Source organism: Colletes latitarsis, chromosome 1 (genome assembly GCF_051014445.1).
Source record: "Colletes latitarsis isolate SP2378_abdomen chromosome 1, iyColLati1, whole genome shotgun sequence".
Classification (NCBI taxonomy): Eukaryota; Metazoa; Arthropoda; class Insecta; order Hymenoptera; family Colletidae; genus Colletes; species Colletes latitarsis.
Genome location: NC_135134.1, coordinates 37,811,518 through 37,833,397, shown reverse-complemented (window position 1 = coordinate 37,833,397; position 21,880 = coordinate 37,811,518). Strand labels below are relative to the sequence as shown.

Below are 21,880 nucleotides of genomic sequence, written 5' to 3'. Positions count from 1 at the left end.
TGCAAGTTCTTTTAATAACGTTGTTTAAATAATTTGTTATTATTACAAAACATCATTTTAATGCTTTTTTATAAGAAATTCAATTTCCTACAAAATAGGTCTCCTGACATTTTGTCATATTTCGCATAGTTACCGAGATATTTGCAGATTTATAAAAAACAGAGAAACCAATTTACCGGCTAAACCAGGCCGATTTGGTACCTATAACATATACAATTTTTTTCTTAGAATGACCCCAAGAACACAAATTTAACCTTCAAAGTAGGGGCCACGGAAATCGTAATCGTGGCCTTTCTTTGAAATTATAAAAATGTTAAGAATGTCAGTGGTGGTGTTGTACTGTAGCGTGGCGTCGCGTGAAAAGACTAGGCGTGCAGGCGTCGAACCGATGCGTCGCGTCGCGGCGATTGATAATGGAAGTACGAGGAGTCGAGGGACACCGTGAAACGCGCCGCGCAATTTGAAGGGGTCGAGCAGCGCCGCGTCCAAGGGCTGGAGCGATGGAGTGGGGCGCGAACAGCGTCGCGGCGCTTATCGGTAGCGCCAGGAACTAAAAGTCCGGGCAGCGCGACGCGCCAGTGTTCAGCCCGCGATCGTCGCGAGCGTACGGGTATATTTTTCATCGGGTTCCGTTCGCGCGTACCGCGATCATTCGCGATCATAATCGACGCGTTACAGAGTATCGGGGATCGTTCGTGCGTCGGGACGTCACCGCGATCGAAACGGGACGCCCAACCCGCGAAACACTCCGACAGCGTCGTGGAGAAACCGAGATTTAAAAAGGTTGTTAATTAGTGATCAGTGAAAGTAATTAATATTTGTAGAAAGTTTTTGGATCTTGTTGTTTATTCTTCTTCGATTGCAATTGTACGTTTCGTCGAGTATGTTTCTTTCGAGGGAGGGAGGGGTAGTTTTATCTTCTGCTGGGAAAGATTTTTGGGGTTTCGTTAATTGCCCCCCCTCCGCGAATTTTGTTGTGCTTTTTTTATTCCTGACAATTTTAACTCTCTATAGAGCGAATTGGGTTTTGGAAAAATTACAAAATTAAATTAGTACAGAAATTATCGATTGGCCCCTGGTGTGAGATATAGAAGAATTAATATTTTAATTAATACATATCTACGGTGGGATTAAATCAGACTTAAAAAATTTAGATATTGGGATTTTATTGTTACAATGTGATATAGAAGATCGACTAGAAATTGTTTTCTTTAATGAATTGATTTCTCGACTTTTCCTGCGACAAATGCTGGATTAATTTTGATAATGAACTTTGGAATTAAGAGTATGACGGACGATCACTGTTATTGTTTTTGAAAATTGTAGGGAAATTTTATTCTTCGTGATCATGACTGATCTAGAGTGAAAACGTTCGATAACTATCATTACAACTCCAGTGGGTTAAATTTTCGTATACCTTTCCCTGTCTAGGTTTATATTATTACGTAGTATTCTCAATGTCAGTGAGCTTATTCAGAAAAATATTAAGATTCATTTATTTCAAGCCTTTTAAAGACGCGCCAGTGCGAAGCGTCGGTTACCAGTGACCATCAAAGCAGTGAACGCGTTAAGAAATTTCGGGAGAATTTCTAGGCGTGAAATCGATTAATCGCTTCTCAGCGGATATTGCACGCAAATATGTGCGTTTATCTCAATTTTCCACGCTTTCACTGGTCGAAGAGTTTCCTTAGACGTGAATTTTCGAGGTCAAAAGTTTTTCCTCCTGTCGTTATTTGCAATGGCAAAGAGAATTCGAAAATCAGTTCCGATTATCAAAAAAGTGGTCACGCGAAATATATTTTATTATTATGATAGAATCTTTGACAACTTGCCAACAAAACAAGCAATAAATCAAAGCTGCCATTTTCATTTTTATCTACAGCATCTTCGTGCTAACTTTGATAGCGATCTAAACCATATTTGCTTTGAAATAATTTGTGTTTTTTTTATGTATAGATATTTACTTACGTTGAAACCTAATATTAAAGTGTACGTAAGAACAACATAAGAACAGCACGAGCACAGTGCAGTAACAGATTATTCGAAAAAGAGTTGCAACAAGGAAACGAATCGTTTCTCGGACTTATGCTCGTACAAAACGTTTTCATACTCCAGGTATAAGGAATGTTCTCCCAAACTTTGCTCGTATCTTTCAGTTATACTTGCACGTAACTTTATCGTTTCATTTCTGGATCGTACGACTGGGCAATGAAGTGACTATAATATCGATTCAACAAATTGCCGAAGTGGAAAATTATGCTATGTAAAATTCTATTTTTAAACATTCTGATCATTACTATTCAAGATTAAAAATTATGGCTCGCGTATTTTCTCAAAAAATTTCTTAAATATTTCGGACCAAAAAGTATCTGGAATCTTTTTTTAAAATAGTGATGATTTTTATTGTTGTATTAAAATCAATGAATAAAGGTTTATTCGTTACTTGTTACAAATCACAGAATTAGATATTTCTCAATTAACGGATACAAAAATTAATTCTTCTTTTCCAACGTTGCAAAAAATAATTGACAATTGGATTACTTTTGGATCTGATCATTACTTCAAGATTAAAAATTATGGTTTGCGAATTTTCTCAAAAAATGTCTTAAATATTTTGCACCTAAAAGTATCTGGAATCTTCTTTTAAAATAGTGATGATTTTTATTGTTGTATTAAAATCAATAAGTAAATGTTTAGTCGTTATTTGTTACAAATCATAGAATTAGATATTTCGCAATTAACGGATACAAAATGTAAATATTCCATGAAATAAATTTTAAAGTTGGTTTTAATGGTCCTGTTTGAATTTGAAAAATTTAACAAATGAGATTTGTTATTTAAACATAGGTAATATAACGTATCTATTATGTTCTGGATAGGGTATTACGATGTATTTATAATCTACCTGTTGCCCTAAAGCGAAGAAAGAATCCCCCGATTTTTCGGACTCTCTCGATCATGCGACCAACCCTCGCCCCTATTACATCGTATAATGGAGGCACTACTGTAATAATTCCTGAGCCAATTAGACGTGTCTCGCTGTTAATAAAAACTAACGACCTAAGCAATATAAATGTGTATTCAAGGGGACAAAGATAATATCCCAAAAATTCTATGAGAAACATCACGAAAAAAAGATTGTTCGCTACTTAAACCGAGGATAATATTCATCCAAATACGATCCAAAGCAAATTTTACGAAAATAAAATGACTAAAATACTGTCCGTCTATACTAAATATATCAGTAAATACGCAAAATCCCAATACAAAGCAGTCTAGGATTTTCTTTAAAACAAAAATAGTTCAAAAATAGTTTAAATCGGAATAGTCCCGTTAACGCTCGGAAATCAGGTTCAGGGGATCGAAGTGGTAAAAATTGTCCGTAGAGATTCGAGTTTCCCGTTTATACGACACGTTTCTTCGAAACGTAATCGTTCTACGGGCGCAGCCCCAGTGTAAACTGCGTTAAAGGTTCCGCAGGAGGGATTGTTTCGCAGCAGCAGCCACGGTGGCTGGTGAATTTTCATTTTCAGTTGCTTTTATCGGTAACCGAGTATACGTGACTTCGGATACGTTACAACCAATCGTGATTTCATCGTTGCACGAATCTTATTCGACGTCGAACCGTCGCGTTGGGATTGGTAACAGGTCCGGGCACTGGCGGCTTAACGAGTTCAACGAGTTTTTCTCGGTCGACCGTTTGGTAATTGGGGATCCACCAGCGCGCAGAATTTCCACCGACGCGATACTTTTATCGACAAATTAATCTGTATCGATTTGCTCGCGCGCGAAACAAACGGAAAAATATTTTCCTCGCACGCGCGCGAGAGCCAAACAGAACCGACAGGTGTTTGCAGGTCGTTTTCTTATTCTCGGTTACCGAACGTCTCGGCTACCGAGTTCTCGGTTACCGAATATCTCGGTTACAGAGTTCGACGAGATTATTCTCGGACTTGGAACACTCGAGCATCTCGCGGGTGGGCAATTTCGAATCGATGAACGAATCCGGGCGACGAGTAGTAATATCGTACGGAATTTCGAAAATTCAAAAACAAAAATTCCAGTGATTCATAAACGAATAATAAGTGAGAATCGACACACAGGTGATTTTGATTGTAGTGCTCGTTCTACGAGACAGGATTGTGCATTCAACGAGTGGAGTATTTTAATATTTAACCAGTGTATGCCAACGTTACTTTCATAGTGAGTGATAATTTTTAATACGCATTTTCTCATTTGTTTGGTCAGTGTAATAAATATAAAATATCACGGGTGAATAATGTCGGACGACCTGAGTTCTAAAATATTGTTTACAATTATTTGTACACCTTCCCGATTACGAGACAATTTAGAGTCGTTGTTATTTAATTTTCTGTCTCTTTCAATAACAATAATTAAACAACAGTGTCTCTGATTTATCGTTTATAGAAGCATATAGTTGTGAATAATATTCTAGAGTTGAAAAATTTTTTATATTCCACTGACACTTTGGATTACATTAAAGCGTGCGATATTTATTAAAATATTTTCCCTTTAATTTTCAATTATTTATTTGCTTCAATTTATATTAATTATTGACTAATGGCGTACAAAAAGGTAGTTATTTTTTTTGATTAGTGAATGTGAAATCAGTCACTACATATTATTATTCCCCAATATTAATATGAAAATAGTATTGATAATATTACATTATAAATAATAATATTCCTGTACCGACGAACTAATTTATCTTGGAAATATAAAATTGAGATCCTAAAAAAACACACATCGATTGTAACGAAAATTCTAATCGAAATCGTGTTTATTATTTATTAATTTTGCCCGTAAATGCATTGTTTAAACATCGTGGACAGACAAAGCATGCTTAATATTACCGGAAGTGCATCTAATTTCGACGCCAACGTAATTACTGGCACGCAAGTTGATGCTTTTCAATTTATTTCATTAATACAATTATTAATAGTTTAATGAAAGCATTATGTGTATTAGTTTTAATAAATTATGTGCTTCGCGTAAATTGATATCGGTAACACTGTAACAATTATTTTGGATTCAGTAACAGAAGTTTGTAATTGGAATCAGTAACAAAAGTCCGTTATAAAAGTGAAAAGTTTATATATAAAATGAACGTAGTGATTCTATTTATTATATTTTTAAAAAATGGAAGATAGTTTTGTTTTTTATTTTATAAATTAATCCCTGGGCGATGGCGACTTGCTTCGTATAAATCTACACGTTACTTTTATGAAAAAAGTGAAAAAAGTGTTCTAAAAAATGTTCCATTTTTTCCACGTTATGAAATAAATAAAAATACAGTACTCAGAACTTTCGGTTATTAAAAATTGCAACTATAAAAAAATCTGTCGACAATTGGAATATTTACTTGGGTCAATTGTTTTTCTGTACTATCGTACGAATAATATCGAGTCGTGCAATCATGATACTCTGTTCAAAAGTATTTTGTAAAGAATTTAGTAGGAATTTAAAAATAAAAATAGGAGGTACATTCAACTCCGTCATTGATACAGCGAGTAATGGTTATAACGAGAACATTTTGTCCGTCCCTTGATGCTTGTTATAATCGAATTGGACTCTATTTACGTTGCAGCTATAGTTTTGTCTTTCGACAAAGGATTATCGACGTTTCGAGCGTTTCGAATGTGGCGACTCTCGTTTGTTCGTGATCCGGTCGCGTTCGACCTAACCCTAAACGATTTTTTACGTGTATAAACGACGTTATGGGGATAAAAACTATCAAACACATCTTTACAGTCTAATTAAATAATCTAAAATCCTCGAAGCTGTTTCAAACATACAAATACACATTTGACTAGAAAATTAAAGTTGATTTTTAAAATGGTCAAGATCGTATTTTTTCGAGATTCCAAGATCATTGATTTCCTTGAACGAGACTCTGTCTGTCCATGTGTGTGTTCATTTGCGATATATGATTTGTAAAATGACTTGAACGCGCAATTACGTTGGCGAATAATTTTTGAATAAAAAATTGCAATTTGCATGGAAAGGATTTTGTAATCACCAGCAGCAACGATTCGCGAATAATTTTTCCAGCCGCGCAACGTTAACGAACACCATTAACACCGTCGATATTTAAGTCGAGCGTAGCAATAAAATATTCGTGCCGTCGTGGGGAGGGGAATTCAGTTGTCATTACCAGACGTTAAGAATAATCAAGCGCCCGTAATATATTTAGAACGTCGGAGCGTGCATTTAATTAACAACGAACCGTTCCAGAGCCCCGCGGTTCGTAGAAATTGGCTCGATGGAAGACAGAAAACGTTGGTCTTGAGAACAATAACCAGTCGACTCTATGGACGACCACATAAAAAATGTCAAGGCTATACGAATTGGCGTTGTATTAGCTAAATTCGATTCGATCCGGTAACTTGAACCGATGGAACGCCGACCTTTAATACGAACGGTCGGTGATGTCGGCGTTTAATAAAGTTTCTCGCCCCCGGGAAAGTGACTGGGGGCCGCTGAGTTCTACTGGACGACATTTTCCGGCCCACGGGAACGGAGAATGAATAGTGCTTCCGTTGTGCATTTTCACTCGGCCGGCGTACTTATTGTCCTCGAATAACACTCGAGATCCTCCTGGTCTCGTTGCAAGATGTTTCTTCGTCGCGACGCTTTAGCAACAGAATACAGGGCGAACCGCGCGACTCGTAGGTCGGCAACCTTCTTCTGAAAAGTCATTATTGCTGGGTACCGAGCTCCCACATTAGTTTTTCCGTCGAGATTTGTTTGTTCGGTACGAGTTTCAATATTTAGCCAAACTCGTGTCTGCCATTCGTCGTCAAACTAATTCATTTCTCTATTGTTACTTAATGTCAGGTGATTTTTAGAGGAATTTATGTTTTGAACTTAATAATCGACCTTCTGCACAATTATTAGAACGTGTGAGAATTCGAGAATTTCGAGATATTCGAGAATGTTCGATACACTCGACATACTATGGCTAGATAACAAGTTCCAAGGTTAGTTTTGTTCATCGAGATTTATTTATTCGATTCAATTTTTACCTTATGTCTTGTAATATCTAGTCAGACTCATGTTTGTCATTCGTCGTCAAACTAATTGCTTCCTCTATCATTATTTAATACATCTGGTGCTTTTTAGAGGAATCTATCTTTTAAATTTATTAATCGACCCTCTCCACGATTACAAAATGTGTAAGAATTCGGGAATTTCGATAGATCCGAGAATATTCGATAAATCCGAGAATGTTCGATAGATCCGAGAATATTCGATATACCCGATATACTATGGCTAGATAACAAGTTCCAAGGTTAGTTTTGTTCATCGAGATTTATTTATTCGATTCAATTTTTACCCCATGTCTTGTAATATCTAGTCAGACTCATGTCTGTCATTCGTCGTCAAACTAATTGCTTCCTCTATCGTTATTTAATGTATCTGGTGATTTTTAGAGGAATTCATCTTTTAAACTTATTAATTGACCCTCTGCACGATTACTAAAAGTGTGTGTAAGAGTTCGAAAATTTCGATAGATCCGAGAATATTCGATAGATCCGAGAATGTTCGATAGATCCGAGAATATTCGATACACCCGACATACTATGGCTAGATAACAAGTTTCAAGATTAGTTTTGTTCTAATTGCTTCCTTTATCGTTACTTAATATATCTAGTGCTTTTTAGAGGAATTCATCTTTTAAACTTATTAATCGACTCTCTGTATAATTACTAAAAGTGTAAAACTCCGAGATTATTCAATACACTCGAGATTGTTCGATATACAGTCTTTGACATAATAAAATGAGCGATTATTTACCTAAACTCTGATGACAATTCCTGCCACAAAAAGGGAGGAAGCTAACACAGAAGTTAATTAAAAAGTGTCTGAAGATAGAAATATTAAATATATGGAAAATATTGAATTGTTATTCGGAAGAAGTGTGATTTTCCTCGACCACATTTGTCGGTCGTTGAATTGAATTTAATGATAGCTACAAGGGTGGTTCAAATATAAACGAATATTTATTATTTTTTAAATTATTGAATTTACTAAAGAGCGCGTGAATTGTGACGAAAACTTTTTGAAAAATATTATTCCCTACGATGAAACAGTTTAATTTGTACACGATGAAAGGAAATAAATGGTATGGGAGGCAGAAAAATATTGGAAACTAGAGGTATTAGGGTGGCTCGAACGTAAATAAACATTTTTGAAAATTCATTTATTTGGACGAAAATATTTCAGCCGGAATCTAGCAAATTTCATTCGCGAATAGCGAATAAAAATTGTAGATTTATTTTTATTTTTAAAATTCTTATTCATTATTTTCAAATAAAAATTTACCCAAGATTGATTCCAACCATCAAATAAATTTCTATATTTGTTAATAACAATTTTTAGATCTTTTAAACCGACGTTTAAACCAATAAATTGTTTAACTCCGGTGTCCATTAACTTTTTTACAGTTTTGCCATCAAAACTGTTTTTCAATTTCGGTGTAAAAGTTCAGCATTGTTTTCAAACCTGTTTCAACCGTCGACGAATCGTAAAATAAAAATGTAAATTCACCGCATAAATTATTCGTTCTTCCGTAAAACGTTCACCGTGAAATAAATGACTCGAACAATGAGCAAAAATGTTAAATGCGTAATCGCGTTTACGATATCTTTCGGCTGCCGTTACTGTGTAAGACAGGCGAACTTCATTAAAAACTTTTCCCACTTAGAACTTTTGTCAAAGTTTCCAATTGCAGAAAGAACTCGCCGAGTCAAAATACGGTCCCTCTTGCGTCGAAAGTTTTGGTAAACAGTTAGGAGAATGGAAAAAAAACATAATGCCCGGGACAGACGAACGCGTACACCAAATTCTGTTCCATGGATCATTAGCGATTCCTGTCATGCGAACAAGCGTTCCGCGAAGAATTGTAATTAGTAATTGGAAAATTAAAACGAAGTGAATAAATTTTCCATACTCGCAAATAATTCTTTCCCTGGTAAATGAATTATTAATCGTGCAGTTCGAGAATCAGTAATTTTTTATTTTAAGACCGAAAACATCAATCTCGTTAAAGTGGATTTTAATTTTTTATTTCATTTATTAATTTATATTTTTTATAAAATATTATTTTTAAAATATTACTAGTCGGTGAATCGAAATATTTTTCAATCAAATACAACATTTTCTGTAAATTCAGATATCACAAAATTTGAAAACAAACTGATTGGTTTCTCGCGATACAGAGAAACTACAAATATCGAGAAATTAATTTAGCGGTTTCTACGAAACAGAGAAGCTACGAAGCTACGAGTATCGAGAAACTAATACAGCGATTACCGTTAAACCGAGAAACTATGAAACTATGAATATCGAAAAATTAATTTGCCGATTGAAAATTTGCAAGAAGCTGACCACTTTCAAAATACAATTTTAATTTTTATAATTCTATTTTAATTTTTATATTCGATTTATTTTTAAAGACGAAACGCACTCGAGAATTGATTCCACGCATCTGATTTTAAATAAATCGTTTTAAATAAATAAACGAAGAATTTGTGGGACGCTGTTCTAATTTGGTATTCGAAAAATCGAGACAGGGCGTCTTTCGGTGACTATGGAACCGCGACAGTGATAAGCCGGATCGAAAATTTAAATTCCATTGATGCTGAAGCGAGTCTGGTGTAAACTGCTGCTTTCTAAGTAATTATGTACATACATTGTACGTGTTTACGAACTGTAATATCAATCAAGTATGTTCCTTGTTCAACGATATAAGCCATTTAGAAAACATTTAACACTCTACGTGTGAATATTCCGACGCTAAACGACGTCATAAAGTGGCCGGAAACCATGAAAAACGAGGGAACAATTAAAAACAATTGTGATAGTTGGTTTCTTACATAGAGTTATAATTAATAGAGTTTGTATTATCTATGGAATACATATACTATGAACATGGTGAAGAAAAGAAGTTACAGAAAAGTACGGAGAATGTTAATGAGAGAGAATTATTAAATATTTAATGATACCACTCGATATATCTTAAGGTGTTAAGTAATTATTATTTCACCGATATCCACCACAAATTGATAGCAGAGCATGACTACGGAGAAGATTAAAGTGAATATTAGTGAACGCGTGTAAAAGTAAGGTCACCATGGCCGACATGTGGGACATAACTAATGTGGAACAATTGGATGAGACAAATTACTTCCTTTGGAAGGGAAACATTGAGGGTGTTTTGAGAGCAAAAAGAATATGGAAAAAATACTTGAGAAACTAGTAAAAGGAGAAGTTGAATACGAAAAGAAATTAAAAGCGTGGAACACTTGGGACAACTGCGCAGCCAAGACAGTGATGAGCAACACTGACAGTGATTTTAGTGGAAATATTTATAATAGTTAATCTCCAGAATCGAAGTGTATGTATAAAAACACTTTTAATACAACAAAACTTTGCATGGAGTAGAACTTTTCATTAAATATTTCAAGCAGTAACGTTTCAAGAGAACTATTCATTTTTCGACTCGGTAAAACGACCGTACACGTACGGAGCAAATGATTTCATTCCGCATTATTGGTTCCATTGGCTACGTGAATATCAATGCATTCAACCTGCATCGCGTCCTGGTCATTAATATGAGACCATGATTTGATGCACTGATTGCAAAAAAAAAAAGTAGTATCACAGAGACCATCGAAAGCTGTTGAAATTCCATTTCTGCACGATTTCAATCGCGAAATTTAATTGTTATTTCTACGCACGCGTTCTTAAACAAATATACTTACTTTTTTATAAATCGCCATTAAAATTAAAAAAAAAAGAATACTATTTAAATGAAATTGTTGGAAAATATTTTTTGGAAAAATCTTGAATACTTAGAAAAAAAATTAATTTTATTTTAAAATTGCCCTCATTAAGCTAGTTAGAAAATAAATATTTACACTATATGATATCCCCTAATTAGCAAAACAACAAAATACTAGAATTAATGTGAGTTAACGCAATATTTAATCTAATTTTACTATTAAAAACAATGTTATGACATCGATAATATATTGTTCGTAAGTATACAGGGTATTCTGCCAGACCTGGGAAAAATTTTAATGGGAGATTCTAGAGGCCAAAATAAGACGAAAATCAAGAATATCAATTTGTTGATTGAGGCTTCGTTAAAAAGTTATTAACGTTTAAATTTGTATAACGACCGAAAAATTTTTGGCGAAAAAAAAAAATTTCAAATCGTTCTGGAAAAAATATTTTTGGTTGCGTGGGTCAATTACAATCATTTTTGGTCAATAGACATACCCTCGAAATCTTAACCATTTTCGATAAAAAAATTCATTACCGAAAATATAATCTGAGGCCTGAAATGGTACCTCGAAATTTCACACGAATCTTTAAAATGTCATAACTCCTGAACGGATTGGACGATTTTAATGTTTAAAAAAGCAAACTACGCGTATTTTGATGGAGAATATGTAGAAATTCTAAAAATATTCGAAAAGTTGATCCTTGACCCCGCAAAATGAGAAAAACCCCATAAAAATGGTCCAATTTTCAAACGTCCATAACTCCTACAATAGTGAATATATTTGAATGAAACTTTTTTCTGAAGTAGTGCTCATGGGTACCTACAAAAAAGTATTAGACAACTTTTCTGTTGGGTGTCAAACAAAATTACTAAACATTAGAAACGAATTTTTAAGAAAAATCGACAGGGGGTAGGTGTCCAAATTTTTCGACGAAAAAGAAAAATTTCAAATCGTTCTAAAAAAATTATTTTTGGTTTCGGGGGTCAATCACAATCATTTTTGGTGGATACACATACCCTTGAAATCCTACCCAGTATTGAGAAAAAAATTCGAGTAGGTGGACAAATTCTTCGACAAAATTAAAAAATTTGGAATCATTCTAGAAAAATTATTTTTGTTTACGGGGGTCAATTACAATCATTTTTGGTCAATAGACATACCCCCGAAATCCTACGCATTTTCGAGAAAAAAATTCTTTACCGAAACTATAATGTCTGGCCAGAACTTATTCCACCGCATGCAATATTTGTAACACTTTGACTGCCACGTCATCCATATATGGGTGACAGGATTTACCATTATGATGCTAGAAAAATTAATTCTAAAACGTCGAGGGAAATAAAGGATAGAATTCGTGAATTTTAACAAGGTTACGAAAATAAGTACCGAAACAAATTTTAGGTTACGTAACTTACAATGGTCACAAATCAAAATTTTACTTTTGCAGAATATTATACGGTTTTGATCTGGCAGTGAACGTGTTAAAACTCCTGAACGGATTGGAGGATTTTACTGATTCAAAATTCAAGCAATGCGTATTAATGGAGCTGTCGAGCCCCAGGAAAATGGGTCGAAAAAATACATTGGATGTAAGGTCTTCTCGCAGATTGCCATTCTACAGACGGAACTTTAAACGTTAATAACTTTTTAACGAGGCTTTAATCAACAAATTGGTATTCTTAATTTTCATCTTATTTTGGCCTCTAGAATCTCCCATTAAAATTTTTCTCAGGGGTGGTCGAACACCCTGTATATAGAGTTTTTTGATAATTTGATCCCTAATGGTTTTTTTAAGAGGTCGTTGTGATCCATTTATGGGAAGAGTGGGGAAATATAATTTTATTGATACGTTATAACGAGCCACGCATTTCACACTGTGGTTTTTTTACTTTCGTGCATACCTCGTCGCACTGTTGGTTGGAAGACTTCATTATCGCGACGCTAATAGAGTATGACGTTCATAGGTGGGGAGATCGCACGAAACGCGGGGCTGACTCGTTGGTTGAAGTCGTATAAAAGGCAATAGGACGCTGTAAATGTCCTTTAAACTCCAGCACGAAGTTAGTTGGCAAGGAAGAGCACCGCGAAGGTTCATGCAATTAATCACTTAGCGGTTTTATTCAATTATGTCTTGCCGCGGTCCAGAGTGCCAGTGGAACGCGGGTAGTAGGAGGATTTAGGATGGCTGGCGACAATGGCGTAGGTCGAAAGGAAAGTTGGAGGCGAAGTAGGAAGCAACGGAAGTCCCGGTTGGGTGGTATTTGATTTGTACGCGTTGACATAACATAGTAGCAGAGTTACGTTGCGGGGCTGTCGTTTTCTCTGGACGAATTCCGGCGTTCATCAATCATCGACGATAAAATATATCGATTCGATGTCGTTAGCATATTTCGAAAGGATCGATAAGAAACCGGAAGTTGAATTGAAAATGCGAACGCTGCTTCTTTCCAAAGACACCCTCTTCGTTCATACTGTTTCATAGATCGTTCATCGTCCTTAATGACTGGCATTTATTAATTACTCTTTTAACATTAGAATTACCGACAATTATAGTGTATTTATTTCTACCAAGGAAATTAAAACAATAGATACGCGAAGAAATGTATAATCCAATGGAAATAAGTGTTTATTCGTACTCTTCTAAAAAATTACGATTTTTACAAGTTTTATTAGAAATTACGAACCGGTCATTTTGACTGCTTTAGTAGTTCCAGTGTTAACTCCTTGACTTACGATTTAATTCCAAATAATTTTTCAAACGTATATTAATTTTGTTTAAATTTGTTCGTACAAGAAATGGGCACGAAAAAAATAGATTTGTTTTATTTGTAGTATCTTGTGAATGTAAAAATGTGTTTAATTTATGAGGCTCGATGACGAATGAGTGGCCTCATAATTGTGAAACTTGACATCAAGAACCTGTCACGAATCAGACACGTTAAACTAGCCGAAACGATAACACAAATTCTATCAAACGAATTTAAATAATTCTATTATAATAAAAATTGAAAATTGTCCTGTTCCGCGAGATATTTCCATGACTGTCGCGCGCTCTATTAAATCGGAAAACTTTCGTTTATCCGTTCCCATCGGAACTTATAATGCGAGAACTTTTTTTCCCCCCCCCCCTTAATAAGTTCCGTCGAAACTGTTTAAAAGGAACGTATTAAGAAAGTTCGACGACCGTTTCGAGCCGCGACCAATGTCAACCTACCGAATACAAAAGTACGAAATAAATCCGCGCGATTCTATTAGAAGTTCCGTTAGCCTAAAGTTGGACGTGACGCGTCAGTACCTTGGCTTTTCTTCCCGGAGAATGATTCACGTAGATCTGTGAAGTTGTTTAAAGTCTCTTGAAAGTACTCGGGGACAACAATACCTGTCACCTTGTGGGCTCGTGCCACGGAATTTTTCCCACCTTTGGTTGGCGGAAGGTGGTGGTAGGGGGGAGGAGGTAGACGGTGAGGAAAGTATCGATGAAAGATATAAAGCAGGAGCGGTGTGAAAGGAACGCGAAGAAAAGTTAGGCCAGGTAAGCAAACCCAATGGAGTCAGGAAAGTTGGGCAGATCGCGGCGCGGTCCGGTGATCTGTGGCGGCGGCCTTTCCGGTTCGGACCAACTTCACCGGAAACTCTAACTTTCAAACTTCCATAAGCGTGCAAAGAACAAGCAGCTGAAAGACGCCGCCCTGAGATAACGGACATTTTCTCGACAGATGATGCGTGCTAGTGTCAACTTCTCACGGTTAGGATACATTCCTTTATACGGTGTAATTGTACACTCTCGGGACATCGACCAGCTAGTTTCCACAACGAAGATTCATACTAGTGCGTGATTCATTTTTACTTGTTAGTTTGCCTCATTTGCGAGATTACAGACTTGGCAACCAAAATACAATGCTTAAAATGTTCCACTTTATCATGGCGACAAACTTTGTTACTTATTATACTTATTTCGTTTATTTGTTTATTTGATAGACGAGAATGACAGGTGTTATATAGGTAGCTAAATATAGAAACGTAATCTTTCATTTGTAAATGTATTATTATTACCAATAGTCTTGGTAAAAATAAAACTAGTGTTTGTTTACATCGATAAAAGACAATTACTCATAAGTTTGCCCCATTTACAAAATCGAAGATAGTTCTAGTTTCCAAACTTGGAGACTTGACATTCAAATTGAGATGCACAAAATGTTCGGTTACTTATTATATTTATTTCCTTTATTTGTTTATTTGATAGACGAGAATAACAGGTGTTAGAGAGGTAGCTAAACATAGAAACGTAATCTTACATTTGTAAATGTATTATTATTACCAATAGTCTTGGTAAAAATAAAACTAATGTTTGTTTGTATTGATAAAAGACAATTACTCATAAGTTTGCCCCATTTGCAAAGGGGAAGATGGTTCTAGTTTCCAAACTTGGAGACTTGACATTCAAAGTGAAATGCACAAAATGTTCGGTTACTTATTATTAGACTGCGGATGTTTATGCAAATGCATATGTTTCTAGGAAATAGATAAAACAGTGAAACCTAAATAGAAGTTTGTTTCATCACTTGAGGTCCTTAGCAATATCTTTTTTATTTTACATAATTTGCATATGGTATATGTTTTGCATATTTTTTATAAAAACATATGTTATATATGTTTATTGCATTTCTTTTCATAAAATTAATGCTTATATGCTTATAATTATATTATTACTTAACTATCCTTTGGGAATAGAAAGTAACTTTCAAGAATTTTTATTGACTTTTCATGTTTTTATCACGCCCACAGTAAACATGTGTTTAAACACTAGGTGATTGCAGCTCTCAAGGTTGACTAAATCAAAGAAATCAAAAAGATTTTTATTCTATAGGTTTCCTGTTATCGCCCGTAGCAAAATAATTAATTTATGTTGAAAATTGGCAAAATGGCGAAAGCTTAAATTAAAAATTGCAAAATGTTGTCATTTTCTTCGTAAACTTTTTAATGAAAGTATATGATATACTCATTATAAAAATACAATTTTGGTACGTGTGAGAGCTATTAGTATGTGAAATAACGTGTAAAAGTTTCAGGGCAATCAAACGCATTGTTTTTGAAATCTAATCTACGCCAGTTAAAGTCTGCAAGATCATACTAATCAATTCCAGCTCCATATAGAATTCCTTCCAGAGTGTTGGCACCCAGATGGCACAAACGCTAGAATTTCGACTTTTAAAAACAGTAGATATCTCTTGACCCTGTCCTAAACTTTTCGAAACAGTAATGTTTAGGCTGAAAAATTTACGAACTGAATTAATATTAAATTTTACGATACATCCTGTGAATAGATGGAATTATACAAATTTATAATGATTCTATTTTAATTATTTTATTTTATTATTCAATTTTGTAGCACGCTTATGGCCTCACGATGGCGCTTTACGTTGAAGTATTGGTCAATCTCTTCTTCGCTACCTTTGTAATTTCGCTGTATGGTTCATTAGACCTGAATAAATTACATTTTATATTACCACACATTCTGTAGTTTTTCGAGAATTAAAGTTTCCCACAAATGCATAAACATTCCTTTGTAAAAACTAACCTATTGCTTGCAGCGATAAAAGAAAAAGAATCGTGCAATGAAATCGACTAACTCATTTGTTGCAGGATGATGAAGAGGGTCGGCCGAAAAATGGCTACTCGAGGATCATTGGTACGTGGGAATCGGGCCACGTGACTGTTATCTCGCTGTCGGAGGTTGATGGAACAACGAAGAACGGGACGAAATTCGCAAACAATGAAGTCCTTCGGCAAGTGAGCGTCGGAGTGATATGAATGAATGCAGGATCGTTCGTGACGTTAAACGATCGAGCCTCGAGCCAGCCGAAACAAATACCGTCGATTAACCGGCACGCGATACACCGGAAACGCGATTAAAACGCGGCCGCGTCTTTTTCGCGCCGCGTAAAGAAAACCCGACCGGTTTCGCGCGATCGCGTGAAAAGTGCCAGCGAAACTGGATACGGGGGACGAGGAGGAAGAAGAAAACCGGACCGAAAGCGGAAACGGTCGCAGAAAGATGCGGTGTTGCGTCCTCGTAGTCGTCGTCGCCCTTTTCGACGTCGTCCACGCTCAAGGTTCGTCGAATTTTCATTTTTTCATAGTTCTACGTTCTTTCACCCAACTCTCGAATCGCAAGTTATACCTTTGTTTACGTGTCTCCCGCTCTGACCCGCTCACCTTTCAACCTACCCCAGGGGTGGGGAACCTTTTGTCATCGAAAGGGCCACGCGTCGACCCACAAAATACAATTCTCGATAGAAACGAGACAAAGGGACGATTTTTATTATTGAAATAAAAAAGATCATAGAAGGATCGTGCGATCCTCGAAATTTTTTAACAGATTGGAATTACTACAATATTCGAACTATTATAATACAGTGGTGGACATAATTATTGGCACAGTACGCGATTTGGTACAGAAACGTTAGAAACTATTCATAAAATTGTTTGCATTACTTCTTTTTTGTACGTATCTTTATTTACATTATCTCATTTATCTATACACAAAGGCAGAACAAAATTAATAAAATAGAAAACGTATAGTTAATGAAAATCTGATACCTGGACAAAAGTATTGGCACATTTTATATAACACCGTATTAAATTATAATTTAATATTTTGTGTCCCCATTGTTTCACTATTTCTTTTAATCTATTTGCATAGAATGGAACAACTTCTTTGTTAAATTACTGCTGATTTTAAACCATTCTCCTCAAATTATTTGTTTCAATTCCTATTTATTCGATGTGTGAAATATTTTCAATTGGATTAAGATTCGGATTTTGGAGAAGTGTTCCTAAAGTGTGTGTTGTGTTGTAAACAATCCATTGACAAACTGTATAATATGTCATATGTGCAGGTGCATTATCTTGCTGAAAATAAAACTTTGCTGGTAACTTTAACTTTTCTTGTTTTAAATAAGTTTTGGCATCTACTGAGTTCTCAATGAACACTGGCTCCCCAAGTCCGGATGAGGACATACACCCCCACATATAGACCACCTCCAGACTTTACCACCTCCATGTTTGACAGTAGCTTGGAGGTTGAAAATATTAAATTTACTTTCATCAGACAACTAAACTTAGTCACAAAAGTCATTATCTTTATTCAAAAATTCTTTTGCAAAATCTAATCGTTTCTTTTTATTCACTTCACTGATGTAAAGTCTTCTTCGAGCGATGCATGCTGAATATCCAGCATTGTTCAAGATTCTGCGAACTGTTTTCGAACTGATATCTTTATTATAATTTTTTGTAAATAATGCTACAATTTCTAAAGGATTTATTCGTGGATTTTATTTTATTATATTAATGATTTTCCTTTTCTCTCTTGCCGATAATTTCGGGGGACGACCGCTTCGTATGTGATTGTTAATAGTTGACGTGTTTGCAACTCTTTTAATTATGCTTCGAATCGTAAAACGATTTCTTTACACTATTTCTCCTAACTCTGAATAAGATAGAACTTTTTTTCTTTTCTTGACATTTTGAAAAGAATCGTGTAAACAACAATTGCAAATACAATCAGATTCGCAGACAACGATTGGAATTACTGTTGGGATCGACTTCACTTGTTTGAACAAGAAACTAACATTATATTTCCAAAAAAGTGTTGGTAAATAAAGATTTTCAAATGTGTGTCAATACTTTTGTCCAGGTATCAGATGATAATAGAACAGATTTTCATTAAGTATACTGTGGCGTTGCTTCCACTAGCAGGCCCGAACGAAACGCGCCTCCTCCTTTTCTTTTCCGTCATCCTACAATTCTCACGAGCAGACCACTCCGCCACAATATGTTTTCTATTTTATTAATTTTGTTCTGCCTTTGTGTATAGATAAATGAGATATTATAAATAAAGATACATACAAAACAGATGTGATGCAACTAATTTTTTCAATAGTTTCTAACGTTTTTATACCAAATCGTGTACTTTAATACTTATCTCCACCACTGTACATTATACTATTATTCGAATTATTAGAACTCGTTACGCCTGTGTCGAGTACAGACGGTGTAAGTATTAAAGAGTCAGAAATACCCGAGGCCCTCGGAACTGACGATAAAACGTGCCCATTGGTGGAATTTTCTCGTTAAAAGTAACATAATCTCTTTGTAACGGAATCAGCGAGAGCATGCAAAGGCGCCTCGAGACAAAACTTCGTTTCGCGCGTGTTCGCTCGCCGTAGAGAGTCAAAAAGCGAAATATCCTCGATCCGACGGGCATAGAAACGCGGGCTCGAATCCGAATCCGAGTCTCGGGCGAAGAATTTCGAAGTCCCGATCGATAGGTTTGGAAACCCTTTGAAAAAGTTCCAGCCCCCATTGAAAGGCACGTTTGCGCAATGAGCCCGACGAGTTGGTTGAAATTTCGAAGTTCGTGACGGGTTATTACGCCGCGGCGAACGTAATGATTTTCAGGCGGGAAGTTCGTTGCGCGATATAAATGTGCCCGGCGATATAGAACCGGGAGTGTTAAAATGAACTTGCACCGCTTTTGACGTTTTACTGTTTAATTGAATTCGAGAGATTCCGCGCCGCTGGGAATCCGAATTACCTACTATGTTTCTACGGGAAGATTCTATTATACGGGCACTTGTTTCCCCGTGATCTACGATCGCTTTAGCGAGAAATTATGTCGACGACGAGGCTGTTTCATCACGTCTATATTCTCCGTTCCACGGGTACTCGTTTCCGTTATTTTCTTCTATGGACCGACGCGTAATCCGTATGAGGGGCTCTTAAATTCCCGCCAATTTTAGTGCACGAGAGGGGAATTAGCAGCGGAGAGGCATCAGGTGCGCTTTAAAATCAATTTTGATTTACGTTTCGCCTAAATTGGAAACTAGGGATGTTCGATTCTTACAAGAAGAATCGATCCTTGAGTCAATTCTAAATTGAAGCGACCGGAATCGATGCAGCATGAAATTGAACTCCGAAGAATCGATCTATTGAATATCGATTTATAAAATCGTTCGAGGTACCACTTCAATATACTATCTATTACTATCGAAATATTAATTATCGTGTTTCGTATAAACTTTGAAATTTTTAAATCAAATTTGCATATTTATAATTTATATTTATGATACGGTAAACGAAACAATTAATATCAACGCTAGTGCGGATGAAATACTTTCAAACAGTACTTTTTGCTTTGTGAGACACTAGAAATGCAAATTTTTTAGAAAATTGTTAAAGCAATCTAATGGTTTATTGCCAAATCGATCACTTTTTCCCCTCGATGTCTGGGATTTTGTTTAAAATTTAATATTATGTAGACCATACGATATTAAGGGTAGTTTGGGTTATCATTTTGTTGGTTTCGAATTTCTTTACAAAATACAGGCCTCTGAAGTTTATGACATTTGTGAAAATGTACTTAGGAATTTTTATCTCGGAAACTATTTATTATGTAATGTAATTTTTTTTTTATTTGGAGACAATTGGTTTTTCTAAATAAGTTCCATCCGTAATGATAAATCAATAAAATAAATTATTTATAATTTCCGATATTGCAAAATTGACTTTTCATCGAAACAAAATTTATTTCGAGAGGTCAATTTTTTTCTAACACAATTGAAAAAAAACTCAATACGATAAATAAATTCCAAGATAAAAATGACTAAATACGACCTATTTTTACAAAAGTCAACTGTAGAGGTTTGTATTTTTTAAATAAATTCGAAACCAGCAAAATGATGACTTAAACTACCCCTAATAATTTAAACGAAATCCCAGACATCGATGGGGAAAAGTGATTAATTTGACATGAAATGACCTTAATGTAATCATGTGATGATTCAATTTTTGTAATCCGATAAATGAAACAGAATCTTTAACAATTAATATAAAAACTTTTAATTGAAGGAATGGTGCTCAAACTAGAAATTATATGGATAGTCGTCTGTAATACTTCGTTCAAACTTAATATTAGTTTTTCTTCTAAAATGTAAATTTAAAGACAAATAGAAAAGTCTTGTACATCACACTATAAATAAAATTTAACAAACTGCATTTTCGTCCTTCTGGGGCGCTCTACAAATCAAAGATCGATTCATAATTAAAAAAAAATCATGCCAAGATCGGATATCCAAGAATCGATTCAACAAAATCGAAAATCGTATTAAAAAGATCGATTTTCTGGAAAATCGATTCCGAATCGAACATTCTTATTTGAAACCCTCTTCGAGAGATATTTATTTTCGAATATTACCAATGAGGAGAAGATTTTAGTTTCTATTTTCACCTCAAATTACTGCCCAGAGATATCTCCAATTATTTTCACTTTGTCCATCTGCGATGTACGTCAATTTTCAGACAAATTCTTACGCAAATAATTATTTATTACTCTCTGCTTAAGTAAGCATTGGGTTGTCTCGATTATTGGAATTTTCAGCCCCAATTTTTTTTTCAGTAATCGAGGTGGTACTGTATCACGATTTTGACAACAAAAGTGACGTGCCATCTGATGATAGGAATAATAACAACGCGTGTTTTCTGGTCGTTCTAGGTTAATATCATTCTAGTTCCGCGGGCATTGTGCCGCGAAATTTGTGACAGACACCGAAATTTTGCTGAAAAGAGAATCTTCGATATTTATCGGATGTAACGGGAGGAAAAATCACTTGATAGTACGATATATTCTCTTAACAATAGTTCGCGCGTGCAGAGAGGTTCGGATGAATGCGGCGTCAGGTGACAGGTATCTATTGTTGCGCTGGATCATTCGTCATACTTCGACGACGCACTTCCTAAAAGCAACAACAATATTATTTCATCGGGAGTTACGTCGGGTCTTTCGTCCTCTTAAAAAAAGGAAAATGGAATGAATCTAACGAAGTTTTTGTACCCATTCGACGCGATGAGCAATATTGCGAGAAAAATTCTTTTCGGTTTTTCTTTTTTCTCTACCCCCCTCTGCTCGTCCTGTTTCCGCCCCGTGGACGAAAATTCAGTGCTCCAGTTAAAATGGGAAGGCCGAAATAATTAACGACGCGAATACTCCTCCCCCTTGCCCCCTCCCC

At 35.5% G+C, this 21,880-nt stretch overlaps 1 protein-coding gene across 5 annotated transcripts in view; it reads left to right on the top strand.

Annotated features, from left to right (window-relative positions):
• Window positions 1-594: 594 nt before the first annotated feature.
• The window catches only part of LOC143343882 (nephrin), a 391,538-nt gene continuing 370,252 nt past the window's right edge, over window positions 595-21,880 (top strand). For 3 of the 5 annotated variants that reach the window (XM_076769253.1, XM_076769262.1, XM_076769225.1), the window contains exons 1-2: window positions 595-783; window positions 16,458-16,927. In XM_076769253.1, the coding sequence (XP_076625368.1) occupies window positions 16,870-16,927 (58 nt within the window). In that variant the 5' untranslated portion in view covers window positions 595-783; window positions 16,458-16,869. Of the gene's footprint in view, window positions 784-3,946; window positions 4,204-16,457; window positions 16,928-21,880 lie in introns of those variants that run through there. The other 2 variants (XM_076769234.1, XM_076769243.1) reach the window with 2 other exon arrangements.